Source organism: Arvicola amphibius, chromosome 2, assembly GCF_903992535.2.
Source record: "Arvicola amphibius chromosome 2, mArvAmp1.2, whole genome shotgun sequence".
NCBI lineage: Eukaryota > Metazoa > Chordata > Mammalia > Rodentia > Cricetidae > Arvicola > Arvicola amphibius.
The window spans coordinates 186,375,449-186,395,140 of NC_052048.2; the positions used below are offsets into that span (position 1 = coordinate 186,375,449).

General features: G+C 45.2%; 1 protein-coding gene across 1 annotated transcript in view; it reads right to left on the reverse strand.

Annotated features, from left to right (window-relative positions):
• The window catches only part of Slc37a3 (solute carrier family 37 member 3), a 42,640-nt gene that overhangs the window by 21,230 nt on the left and 1,718 nt on the right, over positions 1–19,692 (reverse strand). Inside the window, exons 2-6 of the mRNA XM_038320653.1 lie at positions 16,123–16,205; positions 7,856–8,008; positions 5,583–5,691; positions 1,653–1,745; positions 121–204 (exon numbers count right to left, since the gene is read on the reverse strand). Of these exons, the coding sequence (XP_038176581.1) occupies positions 121–204; positions 1,653–1,745; positions 5,583–5,691; positions 7,856–7,944 (375 nt within the window). The 5' untranslated portion in view covers positions 7,945–8,008; positions 16,123–16,205. The remainder of the gene's footprint in view (positions 1–120; positions 205–1,652; positions 1,746–5,582; positions 5,692–7,855; positions 8,009–16,122; positions 16,206–19,692) is intronic.

The following is a 19,692-nucleotide window of genomic DNA, read 5'->3' on the forward strand; positions in this document are numbered from 1 at the left end:
ACTGTGGGATCAGAGGATTGAACTCAGGTCATCAGATTTGCTCAGCAAGCACTTCTAACCTGTAAGCCGTCTGAACAGCCCAGTAATAACCACTATCACCATAAGAATCTTTCAACTTACCACAAATGCAGAAGAGCACATGCCAAAAGACAGCACCCATCGCAAATTCAGCCGGTCCCCAATGACGCCACTGATGAAGAGGCCCTAAAGAGAAAGCAGTTCATCGATGACTCTACATAGTAACAGTCTAAACTGGAAGCACATGTTACAAACGGGGCAAACTAAAGAAAGGTAACTGGGACCTCGTTCACACCTCTACCCTAACTGTCTATGGATGGCAGAACCTCAGCAAACACTACACTGCAAACGTTCTGCAGGAAAAAACAGAACAAGCCCCCAGGTATGTTCCATTTTCTGGGATGAACTAGATTAAACAGTGGTCCTGGGGCTTCCTGCAGGATTCTCTGAACCATTCGCACTTTGGGTTAAGAAGAGTTCCCATGCCGGACGGTCGTGGCGCACGCCTTTAATCCCAGCACTTGGGAGGCAGAGGCAGGCGGATCTCTGTGAGTTCGAGGCCAGCCTGATCTACAGAGCGAGTTCCAGGACAGGCTCCAAAGGTACAGAGAAACCCTGTCTCGAAAAACAAAAACAAACAGACAAAAACAGAAGTGTTCCCACACGTGCACAGTCTGGCTGGGATCCTGTAAGGCACAGGACAGAAGTTATGCTGCACCCAGCTACATGTTCACAAAGCAAGGAGGAGGATGGGAAGGCTAGGAGGGCGATGGCCAACAAAAGGCACAAGTGGCTACTTCCCTCTCCTCCCAGTGCCCAGCAGGAACTAAATACCTTAAGGCAACACACCTTAGGTTTCCGCCACAAAAGTCTAAAATGTGTCACTGTCTTGACTTCAAACATAAATGGACACGGGACCCACTAATTCTGATAAACCGAATGTCTTAATAACACAGAATCCTTAGAGGACAAAACATGGCAAAGAGAGCTCGTCCTTGCACACTGGAGGCACAGCAGTAGACTCCGCTCTACAAAGGCCACAGGAGGCCTCGTGGACCTGTGAGGAAGAGGGCTATGAAAAACTCTCAGCTCTCTTTCAGATGAGGGGACCAACTGGTTCCATACTGCTCCAGAAAGCACCATGCCTGGAGGCCACAGAAGGAAAGGCAGATCAACAGAAAGAACCAATTTGGGGCTAGAAAGATGGCTCGGTGGTTAGGAGCACTGGTTGCTCTTCCAGGGTTTCACTCCCAGAACTCACATGGTGGATCAAAACTGTCTGTACACCTGGTTTCAAGGAATCTGATGCCCTGTTTTGCCTCTACAGACGTCAAGCATATATGTGGTGTACAGACATACATGCAGGCAAAATGTTCATACACATGAATAAAGACACATAAAAAAAAATTTTCAGACAGTCAATGGTGGCACACACGTTTAATCTCAGCACTCAGGAAGCAGAGGCAGGTGGAACTCTTTGAGTTCAAAGCCACTCTGTAGAGAGTGACTTCCAGGACAGCCAGGGCTACACAGTCAGGGCTGTCTTAAAAAACAAAATGAAACAAAAAGTTAAGTAATTATTTAAAAAACAAAAACAAACAGAAAAAAAAAACCTCCAAAATTTTAAAACTTACCACAGCATAGGAGAACAAAAAAACAGTATCTAGTGTTCCAAGGAAAAGAGTGGCTTCCTCTGTGCTGGGGAACAAATGGTTGCTGCTCCAGATCTGCAGAAACACAAGACCAGAACAAGTCACTCTGTGCGAGCCACCCGCGTCCACCTCCACCCCACACAAGCCTGGAGGTGAGAGCGGCGAGTGACCTCTGGCAAGGAAACAGTCACACGTGTGCACACGTGGAAAGGGGCACACACCATCAGAGCCCCCGTGTGAAAAGCTACACACTTCCAAAGTCCAGCTCTGGCAAGGACCCACTGCTACTTCTAGCGCATTGAGGATGCCCCTTAGTAACCCTTTCTCTTCAGTCAAACCGCTGAGACGCTGGTGACCAAGTCATTTCAGGAATAAGACTAGGCTGTGTGTCCAAACGCAAGCATTTAGAAGAAATAAATTCTGACTGAATTAACTATGCAAGACTTAAAAACCGCATAAATTAAAAATAATTCAGGAAAGCCATGTTTTATATACTTTAAAAAAAACTCCTTGGGGCTGGAGAAATGGTTCAGAGGTTAAGAGCAGATTCTATTCCCAGCACCCACATGGTGGCACACAACCACTCAAAAATCCAGTCCCCGAGAACCTGACGCCCTCTTCTGGCCTCAGCTGGAAACAGGCACACACGTGCACACGTGCAAGCATAACACTCAAACACATAAATTTTTTTTATTTAATAAAAAAAATAGAACAAAAACCGCTTCCCAGATCAGCCGCTGCTGGAGCTGGAACTGCAGGAAGACCGGACTCCAAATGAAGGCCGGAGCGTTTCGGGCAGGACACAGCTCTGCTGCTTAAGGTTAGACTGCGCACTTGAAAATACTAGAGAAACTTTATTGTTGGCGGTATTATTTTTTAAGATTATTTTTGGAGGGGCTGGAGAGATGGCTCAGAGGTTAAGAGCACGGACTACTCTTCTAAAGGTCCTGAGTTCAATTCCCAGCAACCACATGGTGGCTCACAACCATCTGTAATGAGATCTGGTGCTCTCTTCTGGCCTGCAAGCATACAGGGAAGGAATGTTGTATACATAATAAATAAATAAATCTTTAAAAAAAAAGATTATTTTTGGAGTCAGCAAGGCACATCACAGGTATAATCCAGACCACCTGAGTTCAACGGTGGAAGGAGAAAGCGGACTCCGGACGCTGTCCTCTATATACGTTCTGTGGCATGCAGATGCCCACGATATACACACAATAAATAAATATAATTTAAAAAAAATAAATATTGGAGGTCGGAGAGATGGCTCAGAGGTTAAGAGCACTGGCTGCTCTTCCAGAGGTCCTGAGTTCAATTCCCAGCAACCACATGGTGGCTCACAACCATCTATGAGATCTGGTGCCCTCTTCTGGTGGGCAGGCATACATGCAGACAGAACATTGTGTACATAATAAATTAATTTAAAATAAATAAATAAATAAATATTTATTTTTAGCTCTGCCTTACTGTGGGGTGTGGCATGCACATGCTTGCACGTAAGTGCAGGTTCCCCGGACACCAGAGGCATCGGAGTCCCTGGAAATGAAATTCCCAGTGAGCTGCTTGGCATGGGTGATGAGACCCCAGCTGGGGTCCTCTGCAGGGACAAGTGCTCCTAACTGCTGAGCATTCATCTTTCCAGACCAAAATTACTGAACTTTTTTTTTTTTTTTTTTTGGTTTTCGAGACAGGGTTTCTCTGTAGCTTTGAAGCCAGTCCTGGAACTAGCTCTTGTAGACCAGGCTGGCCTGGAACTCACAGAGATCCACCTGCCTCTGCCTCCCAAGTGCTAGGATTAAAGGCGTGCGCCACCACCGCCAGGCGAATCTTTTTTTTTATTAATTTTTTTTTTATTTTATTTTATGGGCATTGGTGTTTTGCCATGGGTATCGGATCCCTTGGAAGTGGAGTTACGGACCATTGTGAGCTGCCATGTGGGTGCTGGGAATTAAATCCAGGTCCTCTGGAAGAGCAGTCAGTGCTCTCAACCACCCAAAATATTGTAATTTAACAGAAGGTAAAATCCTGGGGGCTGGTGGTATAACTCAGGAAAAAAGATGGATTTAAATTAGTTTCCCAGTTTCTGCCTTGGGTCAGAGTGTGGGCATCAACAGGAGGGGCCTGTAAAGAAACTCAGAGCTCTACGTGGCACGCCAGAGCCTGACTTCTGTGGAGCCCATCAGTCAATCCAGACTGCAAAATCAGCAGTTCTGCAGAAAAAGAATAGCACCACCTGCTGGGACATCAATTAGAGTCAAATAAATACCTAATGGGCTGGGGGTGAAGCCCAGTAGTGGGGCACTTGCTTAGTGCAGATGAGATCCTGGATTCGATCTGTACCACCAGGACGGATGGATTAAGCAGCAAGCAGGCAAAAGAGTCAACACTGTCCCATAAGAGCTAACAATGTGAGTGGTCACCACCATGAAGAGTCAACCAGGCCCCAGGCGGCTCTTAGTGAAGCCTGCTCACAAGGCTGACCCCTAAACATCAGATTACCCTAACCAGACTAGGGAGGACTTCCACCATTCCCCAGAAAGCACCCACTCTCTGCACCCAGCAATCCTGAACCCTGCTTTCCCAAGACTCTGGAATTTCAGTGTGCTACACAGAGGACGCCTATGTGACCAGCCCCAATAAAAACCCTGGTAGACAGCAACTCACGGCTCTTGTTAAAAACTAGAAAACTAGAAACACTCTGCGTGGTTTCCTGCCAGCTTCACACTGGGCACTTTTCCGTTTGCTAATTTCACTTCCCGTCATTTCCCTGCAGTAAACCCCAGTACTGAGTGCTCTACTCCGCCACCAACCCATCAACCTGGGGTGGTCTAGGGGCCGGCAACCCAGAGTCTCCAAATACAAATCCCAGATTTCTGGATACTGAGCAGAGTGAAGCTGAGCCCCGCACTGAGAGCTCAAGTGTCACCGAACTACAGCTGGAGGAGCCAAAGATGTTTTGCCTAAAAAAAGAAATGAGGGACTCACAAGGACTTCAATCTCTAGGACCCACATGGTGGAAGGAAAGAACAAACACTTGAAAGAACACTCAAAACATACAAATAAATAAAATTCATTCTTTTTCTAAAAAAAGAAAAAGGTATTTATCTCATCCCAAAGTGAATGGCAAAATTCAGGCAGAAAATGGGTGAGGAGGGGCTGGAGAGATGGTTCACCAGTTAAGAGTACTTGCCAGGCGGTGGTGGCACACACCTTTAGTCCCAGCACTTGGGAAGCAGAGGCAAGTGGATCTCTGTGAGTTCGAGGCCAGCCTGGTCTACAAGAGCTAGTTCCAGGACAGGCTCCAAAGCTACAGAGAAACCCTGTCTCGAAAAACCAAAAAAAAAAAAAAAAAAAAAAGAATTAATTTTAAAAAAAAGTGGCCAGCCAGCTGGATCACCTTTAATACTAGCACTTGGGAGGCAGGGGCAGACAGTGTGTTCCTGGCCAGCCTGGTCTTCAGAGTGAGTCCTAAGCCAGCCAGGACTAACTACATAAGGACCTTGTCTCAAAAAATTAAAAAAAAAAAATTTTTAAAAAAAGGAAGAAGAGGAGAGAGAGGAAGGAGAGGAGAGGAAAGAAGAGAGGAGGGAAAGGGGAAAGGTGCAAGACTAGAATAAAGACTAAAAAATGAAAAATAAATAAATAAATCAAAGGGAGAAATGCACACAGCACTTGCAAAACTCAATGACCAGAGCTATGTGGACTCCCAACAGGGAGAAATGCGGTGCTGGGCTAGGTACCTGGGCTGAATCTGAAGGTTCTAAACTTACAACAGTCTGGAGCTCAAACCCTAGGACACAGTAAGTTGTTTCAAAGTCCTGATCAGATGATGTGAAAAGAACTTAGGAATCGCTTAAGAATGGGCATAGGGGGGAGTCCTTCTTAGCTCCACCCCAGCACTCCGCGTACCTCTGCAGGCAGGTCAACAGATGTATTAAAAGCACTTGGGGTCCACTGCTTGGAAATACTGACTTTGACGTTGCTAAATGTTTTTCTTGACGCGTGGAGCAACGAATAGCTGCAAAACACAGAGAGAAAACAGAACTGAATGAGAAGCAAAGAAAACAGCGCTCAACAAAAACCAAAGGTGCACATTTGTTTTATTCAAGTTTGGAAGCTTTACAAAGAAAACTGCAAAAGCTGCCAATGAAGGCAGGCTCTGCTGGGGCTGGAGAGAGGGTTCCATAGGCAAGAGCATTGGTTGTTCTTCCAGAGGACGCAGATTCAATTCCCAGCACCCACATGGCAGCTCAGAACTGTATGTAACTCCAGTTCCAGGGGATCCAATTCCTTGTACAGACACACATGCAGGCAAAATACCAATGTCACAAAATAACGTGTAGTGTTTTCAATAGAGATTAATAGACTGGTGGGATGACTCAGTGGCTAAAGGGCGCTGGCTCCAAGCCTAACAGCCTAAATTCAATCCCTAGGGCACACGTGGTGAAAGGTGAGAACGGGTTCCAAGACCTTGTCCTCTGACCTCCACTCTCACGCCTTGGCAGAGGGCACCCGCGATGATTAAATGTTACTAAAAATGTCACTTAGGACTATAGAACCATAAACACAGACAACTCCTCCAGTCATGCGGACTAGTTCAGAGCTGCTAAGCCTCAGGTATCACAGGAGTTACCCAAATTCCTGACAACATCCCTCTCATCTTTGCTGCTCTCAAGAGGCTCCATACATCTCCTGAACACACACATCTTTGTTTATAAGCTCCAGGTTTCAACAGAGAGCATCTGATGTCAGACTGGGGTTTCTCAACATCTGCAACATTGTATATCAACAAGTTCTCGGTCAAGTTGAACATTTGTAGCACACCTGGTCTCTGACACTAAATGAAAATAGTAAACCTCCATCAGGACAATCAAAATGTCACAAAACTGTCAAATAACCCCTAGAGAGCAAAACGACCTTGAGAACTACTATCCTAAAGTAATCTACAAAGTACAATGAGGATATCAGAATGCACATCTATAATACAAGCACAGAGGTAGTTGGATACACACACACACACAATCAGGCTAGCCTTGAAACCACAAATATGTACCTGGTCTCAATAAAAATAAAGGTGGAAATGAAGCTCAGGAGCTCAGCCTAGAATTACAATTACATGCAAGGACTGAATTCTATACATAAAGTTACAAAAAAATAATAATTAAGAGCCACAAAACAAAATGTGCTGCTCGGGGGTTAAGTACAGGCTAAGCACAAATAAAATGCTATGATTTCATTCCCATCACCACAGAAATTAATTAAAATAAAACTTTAAAATTGAATTATGTGAGCTGGAAGCTGGCTCAATAGATACAAACACTTGATGCTAGCTAGGTGGTGGTGGCACACACCTTCAATTCCAGCCCTCGGGAGGCAGAGGCAAGTGGATCACTGTGAGTTTGGGACCAGCCTGGTCTACACAGCTAGTTCCAGGACAGCCAGGGCTACACACAGAGAAACTCTGTCCCAAAAAAAAGAAAGAAAGAAAGAAAGAGGGAAGAAGAGACGGATGAAGGCAGGGAGGGAGGGAGGGAGGGAGGGAGGGAGGGAGGGAGGGAGGGAGGGAGGGAGGGAGGGAGGAAGGAAGGAAGGAAGGAAGGAAGGAAACTGAAAACTTGCTGCTGTTCTTGCAGAGGAGCCAGGTTTAGTTCTGGGCACCCACGTGATGGTTCACAACCCTTAATTGCTTTACTTCCAAGAGCTCCAACGCCCTCTTCCAGCCTCCACAGGCATTGCATGCATGTGGTACACTTACAGCATGTGGTGTACATGCAGACAAAACATTCATACGCATAAAGTTTTTAAAAATGTCAAATGTGGCCAGGTGAGGTGGCACATGCTTTTAATCCCAGCACTCAGGAGGCAGAGAACTCTGTGAGTTCAAGGTCAGCCTGATCTACATAGCAAGTTCCAGTACAACCAGAGCTACACAATGAGACCCTATCTCAAAAACTTTGAATTATGAGAATGTCATTAAATATTTAGGGAAAAAAAGCACAGCTGAACGCAAGAGGTATAGCTCAGTAACACAGAATGCACTCAGCAAGCTTGCAGCGATGAGTTCCGTGCCAAGCATCAAAACTGAAACAAATGAAGTTCAGACGGAAGCCCGTGTCAACCAGCATACTGGACTCTCTGATGCAGCACCGCTCATCAGAAGACAAGAGTCGGGAAGCCACTACCTGAAAAAAGTGAGCAGGAACACAGCAACATGGTGATGGCTGAAGCCGGTGAGTAGAGACCCCCTCTGCAGAAATCTTGGCCAGGCCATGCTCGTCTGCCTCCCTCTCCACCCCGACTTCAGTCTTCAGAGTGATCAATTACATCACTTCTTTCTGGAAAGACAAAGATACATTGTTGACATTTTTTTCAAGCAAAAAAAAAGACCAATTGGCACACGCCTCTAATGCCAGCACTTGGGAAGTTGAGGCAGAAGAATCAAGTTAGCTCAGGTCATCCTCAGCTACCAAGTGAGTCTGAAGTCAGCCTGGGCTACAGGAGACCTGTCACAAACACACACACACACACACACACACACACACGACAGAAAGACAGAGAATGATAACCCAATCTATCTGAAATAAATTTTGTGAAATCTGAATTAGTAGGTTTATGACCAGTCAATGAATAATCACAACTTCAACTCATAAGCTACCTGGTACCAGAAAACTGTATTGAAAATTATGTTTTGTAGTCACGGGCTAGTCCTGGAGTAGGAAAAGAAACCTCAACAAAAGAATATACCCAGTAGGGGCTGGAGAGATGGCTCAGAGGTTAAGAGCATTGCCTGCTTTTCCAAAGGTCCTGAGTTCAATTCCCAGCAACCACATGGTGGCTCACAACCATCTGTAATGGGGTCTGGTGCCCTCTTCTGGCCTGCAGGCAGACACACAAACAGAATATTGAATACGTAATAAATAAATAAATAAAATATTAAAAAAAAAAAAAAAAAAAGAATATACCCAGTAGAAGGAACAGCTGTGTAAATGGAGAAGAAAGCATTCATTTTTACAGAAAAAGCAAAGGAAGTAAACAGACAACTCAGAAGAACTTAGCTCTTAAAGGTAACAAAAGTTCCAATTAAGTCAAGCGGTGGTAGTGCACACCTTTAAACCCAGCACTCAGGAGGCAGAGGCAGGAGGATCTCTGTGAGTTTGAGGCCAGTCTGGTCTACAGAGCGAGTTCCAGGAAAGGCTTCAAAACTGCATAGAAAAACCCTGTCTAGAAAAACAAACCAACAAACAAAATCAAAAAAGTTCCAAGTAATATTAGATATGCTGATTAAAAAAAGGAGTCTGCACAGGGCTGAGGAGTCAGCTCAGTGTTGGGAGCATGGACTGCTCTTCCAGAGGACCTGAGCATCTATGTATCAGGCAGTTCACAATGTCTGTATCTCCAGCTCTAGGGGATCTGCTGCCTCTGGTCTCCATGGGAACCTGTGCACGTACACACATGCAGATACATATACCTATATATAATTTAAAATAATAAAAATAAACCTTAAAAAATCTAGAGAAGGGCTGAAGAGATGGCTCAGAGGTTAAGAGCGTTGCCTGTTCTTTCAAAGGTCCTGAGTTCAATTCCCAGCAACCACATGGTGGCCCACATCTGTAATGGGGTCTGGTGCCCTCTTCTGGCCTACAGGCATACACACAGACAGAATATTGTATACATAATAAATAAATAAATATTTTTTAAAAAATCTAAAGAAATGGTTTAGTAGTTAAAAGCACTGGCTGCTCTTCCACAGGACACCACAGGTTCAATTCCTAGCACTCCAGTTCCAAGAAATCTGACATCTTCTTTGGCCTCCTCAGGCACCAGGCACACATGTGGTGCACATACATACAAACATGTAAGAAAACAGACATACAAATAAAATAAAATCTGTTTGAATACATTAATACATACTTCCAGTTTAACTGGACATGGTGGCATTCATCTGTAATCTTAGTATTCAGAAGACTGAGGCAGAATCATCAAGACTAGCCCAGGATACACAGCAAGCCACTGATAAACCCATTCCTCCAAAAGAAAATTGTTTTAGCCCCAAATAAATAGAATGTAGCTAATTTCACTTTGAAACCATTCCTTCTGAAAAATGCTAACAAATTTATGAGCCAATAAGAAACTAAAAACTCTGACAAAATAAATAACCTGTCTATAATTCCAGAAGTTACAAAAACAGGAGCTATCGTGTGTTGATACCAAAACTACAGTTCTTAGTCTTGGTAGATTGCTTGCATGGAATTCAGGAAGTCCTGAGTTTGGTCCCTAGCACCATATAGACCAGGCATAATAATGTATGCCTGTAATACCAGCACTGGGGAGGTGGAGGCAGGAGCCTCAAGGTCGGGACTGGAGAGATGGCTCGGAGGTTAAGAGCACTGGATGCTCTCCAGAGGTCCTGAGTTCAGTTCCTGGCAACCTCATGGTGGCCCACAACCATCTGTAATGAGATCTAGTGCCCTCTTCTGGCAGGCAGGGATGCATGCAGACAGAACACTGTATGTGTAATAAATAAATCTTTAAGGAAGAAGAAGAAGCGGAGGAGGAGGAGGAGGAGCGGGGGGGGGGAGGAGGGGGGGAGGAGAAGGAGGAGGAGGAGGAAGAGGAGGAAGAAGAGGAAGAAGAGGAGGAGGAGGGCTGGAGAGATGGCTCAGAGGTTAAGAGCACGGGCTGTTCTTCCTGAGTTCAATTCCCAGCAACCACATGGTGACATACAACTATCTATAATGAGATCTGGTCCCTCTTCTGGTGTGCAGGCAGGCAGAACACTGTACACGTAATAAATAAATATTAAAAAAAAGAAGAAAAATGTAAAGTCATCCTTGGGATACAGTAAGTTCTAGACCTGCCTGGGAGTACCTAAGAGAAAAAAGAAGCAAAGAAAACAGTGCTTCTACCTGAACACATTCCACCTCAAAACACTGTTAAGAACATAAGATATGCCGGGCGGTGGTGGCGCACGCCTTTAAACCCAGCACTCGGGAGGCAGAGGCAGGCGGATCTCTGTGAGTTCGAGACCAGCCTGGTCTACAAGAGCTAGCTCCAGGACAGGCTCTAAAGCTGCAGAGAAACCCTGTCTCGAAAAACCAAAAAAAAAAAAAAAAAAAAAAGAACATAAGATATAAAAACGTAAAATGTAGTAATAGGAAAAGCTAGAGCCAACACGATGGCTCAGCTCAGTCAGTTAGAGCACATGCCGCCAAGCCTGATCATCTGAGTTGGAACTCCAAGACCCACACAGAGAGTAGAGAACCCTCCTTCAAGTCACCCTCTTACCCCGACACGTGTGCACCATCCCCCTCCCACACAGTGTGATGAATGAATCACTACATTAAAGCTCAACAAGTTGAGATTACTATTGCTTTAGCAGTAATAGTTGTATAATTCAGAGCCACATGGATACTTCTCTGTATGTATGTATGTATGTATGTATGTATGTATGTATATATGTATGTATGTATTTACTGAGCTATCTGAGACCATGTGGATTTTAATCACTTTATCCTAAGCCATAAAGATGAAACCGAGAAGTCTTAATAAGCATATGGGGAAAACAGTTTTAAACAGTCACCTGCTGTTGGCAGACTGCCACTTGAAATGAACACTATTATAGCATTTGGTCCTATGTAATTACAGTAATTAAAAAGAACGCCGTGCACATATATCCTCCGTAGTCCAGAGACAGCTTCCACTCAGATGTGAGCTCGGGGCCCTTGAACACAGGGGGTCTCTGCCAAGTCTGGATTTCAGCACATTTTGCTTTCACCACGTCAACACCGTGAACACACACTGGGTATGGCTACTGTCTTTCAAATCTAGCCAGTTCTGCTACAATTAATAAAGCTCAATTTATTTCTTTATTTTATTTAAGTATTTCCTTCCTTTTCCTTTTTTCTATGTGAGGATGCCACAACGTTAAGACATTCTTTTTTGTTTTTTTAATGTGTACTGGGGTTTTGCCTGCGTGTGTGTCTGCGTGAGGATGCCATATACCCTAGAACTGGAGTAAAACAGTTGTGAGCTGCCATGTGGGTGCTGAGAATTGAACCCAGGTCCTTTGGAAGAGCGGCCAGAGCTCTTAACTGCTGAGCCATTTCTCCAGCCCGCCCTTCTCTTTCTAACCAGGCAGGATCTAGGTCTCCTAAGCTGGCTTTGGACTCTCTACAGACTCAAGGATGACTTGTCGTCTTGCTTCCGCCACCCAAGAGTGCTAGGATTACAGGTGTGCACGACCCCAGCCACTTCAGCAGTTCTGGAAATGAAACCCATGGCCTCCTTCACACTCGGCAAACCCTCTACCAAATGAGCAACATTTAAAAAATTGGGATGGGGTCTTGCTGTGTACCTAGGCTGGCCAGGAACTCAATATGTGGACCAGGTTGGCTTTGAACTCATATATACCTGCCTCTGCCTCCCAGATGCTGTTAATTCAAGATATCCACCATCATGACTGGCTTACATTTTTTTCCCCCTAAAGACACATCCTAGGAGCTGGAGGGATGGCTCAGCAGTTAAGAGCATTAACATCTACCAGGACAGACTCCAAAGGTACACAGAGAAACCCTATCTTGGGGGGAAAAAAGCATTAACATCCACATAGTGGTTCACAGCACTTGGGAGACAAAGACAGGCAGATTTCAGTGAGTTCGAGGCCAGCTTGGTCTACGTCTACAAAGCGAGTTCTAGGACAGCCAAGGCTGTTACACAAAGAAACCCTGTCTCAAAAAACACAAAAAACCACATAGTGACTCGATGGCTTACAACCCTCTGTAACTCCAGTTCCAGGGAATCTGATGCCCTCTTCTGACCTCTGCAGGTATTAGGCAGACACACATGCACACAAAACACTAATACACATACAAACAAAATTTTAGGCTGGGTGGTGGTGGCTCACTCCTTTAATCCCAGCACTTGGGAGGCAGAGACAGGTGGATCTCCGTGAGTTGGAGGCCATCTGGAGTGAGTTACAAGACAGGCTCCAAAGCTACAGAAAAACTCTGTCTAGAAAAACAAAAACAAAAACAAAAAAAAAATAAAAAAAATATATAAGGACACATCTCATTATGTAGTACAGGCTAGCCTCAAACTCACTATATAGTCCAGGCTGGCCTCCAAACTGGAGCAATCTTCTTGCCTTAGCCTCCCAAGTACTAACATTACAGGCAGTAATCACATACCACTTACTAAAGCCAAATTTCTACATTTTTTAAATCATAGTAACTAGTCATTTAGTATTTTTTCAATGATTTTGAACACATAATTATCATGTAATAGCTGACAGTGCTAAGGATTAGCTTTCCTTATTACTTATGTGTATATCTACTTATTATTGTATGTGAGAGAGAATTTGTGCATGCATGCTAAGCTGTACCTGCGGAGGTCACGGGACATCCTTAGAGGTAATTCTCTCCTTTCACCATGGGTTATAGAGCTAACACAGGTCAGCAGACTTACAAAGCAAGCACTTTACCTAGTAGCCAGCCCTAGGTTTGCTTATATTTTTTAAGTCACAAAATACAGTATACATTTGTCGTATACAGCATGTTTTAGAATATGTACACTTTGTGGAATAGCTCCATCAAGGGAATTAACAAATGCATTGCCTCACCGAGTATCATCTCCTGCGAAGGAAACACTTAAAATCTACAAGATACATTGTTAGCATGATATGCAACAGAGATCTTGACCTTAATCCTTCTCTCTGAAGGAAATTTTATATCCTTTGATCAATATCCCTCAAACTTCTATATTGTCACCTTAAATATATATATATATATATATATATATATATATACACACACACACAATATATATACATATTAAAATGTTGCCAGCGGTGGTGCCCCACGCCTTTAATCCCAGCATTAGGGAGGCAGAGGCAGATGGATCTCTGAGCTCAAGGCTAGCCTGGTCTACAGTAAGTAACAAGTTCCAAGGCAGCCAGGGATACACAGAGAAATCCTGTCTCAAACAAATAAAAACCAACAGCAAAAAAAAAAAAAAAAAAAAAAAAAAAAAAAAAAAAAAAAAAAAAAAAGGTCTCTTACACACATACATATTAAAAATAAGAAAATAAGGTTTTGGGGCTGGAGAGATGGTTTAGTGGTTATGAGCATGAACTGTCTTTCCAGAAGCCCCAGTTTCAATTCCCAACACTCACATGGCAGCTCATAGCTGTCTGTAACTCCAGTTCCAGGGGACCAGGGGATCCGACACCCTCACCCAGACATACATGAAGGCACAACACCAATGTACATAAAATATAAATAAATAAATAATAACATAATAAGGTCTGGGCAGGGGTTAGTAGCTCAAGCTGGTGGGCCACACCTTTTATCCCAGCACTCAGAAGCGAGGCAGGCAGATCAAGACCAACCTGGTTTACACGGAGAGCTCCAAGTCAGCCAGGGCTACATAACTAATAGAAAAGAAAAGATCGGGCTGGAGAGATGGCTCAGAGGTTAAGAGCCTTGCCTGCTCTTCCAAAGGTCCTGAGTTCAATTCACAGCAACCACATGGTGGCTCACAACCATCTGTAATGGGGTTTGGTGCCCTCTTCTGGCCTGCAGGCATACACACAGACAGAATATTGTATATATAATAAATAAAAATTAAAAAAAAAAAAGAAAAGATCTCAGGAATGGAAACTACAGCAGAGTAGAAGAGGGCTTGCCTGGCATACAAAGGCTCTGGGCTCAATCCCCTGCAGTGCATCAAAATAAAACAAAATAAAACACAGACCTCTATCATCAATCAGATCCAAAACCCACTGCATTTTAAAGCAAGTTTGCAATCACTAAGCAATGTGATTTTATAATGAGGCCTGGAAGGCCATTAAAAACAGTACTTTTCAAAAAAAAGAATACACACACACACACACACACACACACACATATAAATTACATAGTACTTTGGGGGTGAGCAAGATGTCTCAGCAGACAGAGCACTGACTGAACAAGCCTAGTGACCTGAATTCCATTCCTGGAACCCTCATAAAGGTGAAGGGAAGGTGAGCTAACCTGACAAAGCTGTCCTCTGACCTCCACATGCACGCTGTGACACACCGAAGCAGACACATAAACATCATGCATACACACAATAAAGAGTTAATTTATAAAGGTGGGAACAGCAAGATGGCTCAGCAGGTAAGGGCACCTTTGACCAAGATGACCACCTGATTCAATCCTCGAAACACAGTCAAGGCAAAAGGGAAGTTGTTTTCTGGCCTCAATATATGTACTGTGTGTGTGTGTGTGTGTGTGTGTGTGTGTGTGCACGCTCACACACACACACACACACACACACACACACGTATGCTCGGCAAAACAGAACACAAGTGCACTATGAATGCTGACACTAGATGGTTTTACCCTGCCACACATCTGGAGACAATGTCGCCCTACATTATGCTGCTTTGGGATACAACAATTCCCCTAACTTGTTACATTGTTACTCCTAAAATTCCACTGTATTTTTCTTTAAACATAGTCTCATTCTGTAGCCCAGGCTGGTCTGGAACTTGAAGCAATCCTCCTACCTCAGCTGTTCTCCCCTGGTGCTGGGTTTATAAGTATGACCCACAATTTCACTTCTATAGAGATAGCTACAGTCTGTTCCAACCCAAATCCAGTAACCTTTTCAAGGTATCTTGTGCTGGGCATAGTGAGCCACTGAGCCAGCCTGGGCTATTACACAGCAGACACTATCTCAATAAGTAAATAAAACATAAGCGTTTTTAAGTGAAAATGTTCTGTATTAGTAACATTTGATGAAAATCCACAGCATCATAAAAAAGGGAGGGCTGGTAGAAGAGAAACCACACCACAGTAGCCATCCCCCAGCCCTCCACACCCCCAGCCCTCCACACCCCCAGCCCTCCACACACCCCCAGCCCTCCACACACCCAGCCCTCCACACACCCCCAGCCCTCCACACCCCAGCCCTCCACACCCCCAGCCCTCCACCCCTGTCATCCGCTGGCATGGTCTTCCCCCACCACCCAGTCCACACTCCCATCAGGCTTTCTGAAAACACAGAGTTAACTAATCCCACGTCCTGATGGACACCTGGCTGTCTCTAGGGACAGGCGCTCAGGAAGCAAGCATTCCTCTCACAGACCACCTGCTTCAACACCCCAAGGGGTCCATGCCCACCCTGCCCTGGGGCGGCTTTCCCGCCACTCTCCTGTCCAGCACTGGCCCCACACTGGACAGCTCCTGTTCAGGGGTCCTTCCCCAGCACTCCCTTAAATCCCTCTGTAGTCTAGTCTTCCCCACTTATCCTTTGCCCGTGTCCCCAAGAAGTCTCAATCCAAGGGTGCAACTCGGGCCCGTCATCAGCTCCCGCGGGATGAGTTCGAAACACCCCAGCCTCTGCTACTTCAAGCTCCAGCACTCATTTCACCCAAATCAGGTTCCTCCCCTTGCCCGCACTTCCTTACCAGATTAAGTGCCTGCCATCTCCCCAGTGGGTCTTTTCTTCTCCCAGGCCTGGCCCGCTTCCCTGTATCCTCACAGCGGAGCTCTGTCAGAGAAAAATCACACAAGCGGGCTGACTTCAGATTCAAACCACAAACCTCAGAGGGCAAGCAACACTGCTGGGCAATCCTCCCATACTTCCCTAACAACCCCGCTTTCTCAACCTCTGAGACAGCGAGCGCTTTCTCCCTTCCCTTTCTAAACTTCCAGGATCTTTCTCTGCTCTGTCACCCAGTCCTGTGGCTTCAGAGTAATGCTTCTCAGATTCCCGCCACTAACCCTAACACTCCAGGGATCCAACTGACTACACGGTATCTCTCCACAGACCTAAAATAGGATGCATTTCCTCCAACTCTATTCCTCCTCTGGGAGTCCTCCCCTGAGAGTCCTCCCCTCAGAAATAACACCTGCATCCCTCCTGTGGATGAATGAAGTAAACAGGATTAATTCTTCATTTTCCCCTTTCTCTGAGCTTCCACATCCAGGTCCTTACTAAATGCAGTCCTTTTTACTGCCCTCATCTACCCCCTGCCCACTGTAACAGGATTTCGTTCCCTATACATTCACAGCACCCCCAAATGATTCTTCATACACTAGTAAAACTACATCTTTTTTTTTTTTTTTTTTTTTGGTTTTTCGAGACAGGGTTTCTCTGTAGCTTTGGAGTCTGTCTTGAAGCTAGCTCTCATAGACCAGCTGGCCTCGAACTCACAGAGATCCACCTGCCTCTGCCTCCCAAGTGTTGGGATTAAACGCGTGTGCCACCACTGCCCTGGCTGTAAAACTACATCTTACAACATTAATCTGACCATCAGGCAGAGTAGGACATGTGTGAACAGCACTCAGGAGGCTGAGGCAGGACTATGGTTAATTCTGAGGTCAGCCTGAGCTACGAAGAAAGACTCTATCCCCGAAACACATAAATCAAAGGCTAGCTACAATATTGCTACTAATAATGTAGGCTAACATTTGAGTTGCAAGGACAGAATATGCACGGCCTCAGGTTCATTATTATCCCCATCAAAAAAAAGGGGGGAATCAACTTCTGCTTACAACCTTTTGATGACTTTCCAAGAGACAGACAAAAAAAAAGTTCTTTGCAGAGCCTTCCCAGTGTATCTGTCTTAGTTCCCTGTAAGAAATGGGTGTGACTAAGGGATAGGGAACATCAGGGCTGGTAGGGGTCTGCCTGCATAGACAGGGCTGGAATGGCTGAAGGTTGTTTTATTGTACTTTCCAATTGGTAAGCTTGGTCATCACTGAGACAAATACCTGATGCAAACGACTTAAGAGAAGGATTTACACTGGCTCGCAGTTTCAGAGGTGGCACTCCATGCTTGGGTCAACCGACTCTGGACCTATAGCAAGACTGAACATCAAGATGGAGGGGCATGGCGAGGGGGAAATGCTCACCTCACAGCGGCTAATGGAAGCAAGGGAGCCACAAGCAGCAGGCGAAGTCAAAATTCACCCTTCAAAAGCAGACCCCCAGATCTCCTTCCACCAAGACTGACCTCCTAACAGCCTATTCTGTAAGAATTCAGCGGTAGCTTAACTGTTGATGAAGTTAGCATCCTGATGATGCAATCACTCTCAGCAGCACTGGCACCTGGGAATCAGGACCTCACCAAATGAGCTTTGTGGGAAGAGGCCTCGAATACAAACCACAGAGCAGAACATCAAATGATATAAAAGGGTGGATAGTAACAGTAAGGCCGCCCCCGCTTCCCACCCCACCTCCCATCTCCAAACCCCGTCTGATGAGTTCCTTTACTGTTCTGGCATTCACCCCAAGCAGAGTCCTTCAGACAAACACACTTCCAAGCACACAGCACACAGTCCAGCCCCTTTACTTCCTCACCATCAGAGGCGATCTATTTTCTCAGCACCTACACACCTGCTGCTTGAGTCCGAGCAGGTCCCATTATGTGAACAAATAATCCCCTATCTATTGTACCAGTCCCCACTGGGCGGCTGAGCAGCTTCCAGTCCTCTGCCAGGCCACAATCTACTCTTTGTCCGCTTGCCTCCTCCCCCTCCCCCCTCCCTACACCCCCCACCTCCGATTCCTGAACCCACCAAGGCATCTCTTTTGGACCTTGGTGCTTGTCTCTTGGTTCTTCACAACAGCTTGGTCTTCCCTTTCTGGGGGTCATTACTCAGATGTCACCTCCCCAAGAACTACTCAGACCACTCATCAAAAATACTTCCCCTTGGGGCCAGGTGTGGTCACATTTAATGCCAGCATCCAGGATGCAGAGGTGTTTGAGGTCAGCCTGGTCCACAAAGCAAGTTCTAGGCCTGCCTACGAGACACCAGAGCTTCACAGTGAGGTGCCGTGAGCAGGATACTGCAGCACCCAGCTAGGAGGGAGGTGGAGGTGAGACTGCTCTCAAGTACCCAGCGGTTCGAGGTCAGCATCACAAGACTTCATCATCACAAAACACTAAATGCACTGGCCTTGGAGATAACACGAAATATGGTCAGTCCCACCTACTCAAAGCCGACAACAGGCACTGCCATTTCAAGGCCTGTATGGACTACGAAGAGTAATAACAGACAACAGCCTGGGTGACACTGAGATCCTGTCTAGAAACAAAAATAAAATAGAGCTAGGCATGGCTCAGCAGCAGAGACATGCCTAGCATACATATGCAAGGCCCTGGGTTCAAGTCCCTGTACCAATAAATAAATAAAATGTTTCCATTCCCATTTCTGCTTCTTTAATGATACATGTTTATTGTTCATCTGTAAACTCCCATCTTAAAAAAAAAAAAAAAGAAAAAGGTGTCTTTCTCTGTACTAAGTCCACAGCTGTATCCCCAGGACCTCCCAGAGCACTTAGACCACCAAAATAAAGCACAAACTTTGTCAATGGTTTCTTTCTTTTCTTTTCTTTATTTATTTGTGAGATATGGTTTCTCTGCGTAGCCCTGGCTGACCAGAACTCTCTGTAGACCAGGCTGGCCTTGAACTCATTGAGATCCACCTGCCTCTGCCTCCCACATGCTGGGGTTAAAGGTTTATGGCACCATCACCCAGGGTCAGTGATTTCTTTAGCTGAATGCCTGCCTACAAGACACCAGCACCCTGATAGGGTCTTTGCATATATAATCAGAGCCAGCTCTCTAGGTGGCTTCCAGATGAGAAAAAGATCTCGGAAAGTAAACTCTCTCCTGAGAGACAAAGCATGCACTCAAATCCAGCTCTAACCAGACTCCATAGCATATTGTGTAAGCGGGAAAGTTAACAGAGAAAACACGCCAGGCTGCGTAATACATAATTAGAATTACCACATCTTAAACCCACTGGTTTGTAGTTGAGGACAGGGAAAAGTCTAACTTATAAACAAGTGTGGTTCCCTTACACCCTCAAATGGCAGAACTGGCAATCATCAGGCTCTCAAGGATATGGTTTTCACATGTGTACTCAAAGTACTGGTAGACAGAAAGGCATCAGACGGATCGCTGAGTTTGGCGATTTCACAGTACTTTACGTGCTATCGTTTATGTGCCAATACTCCGCACTTAAAC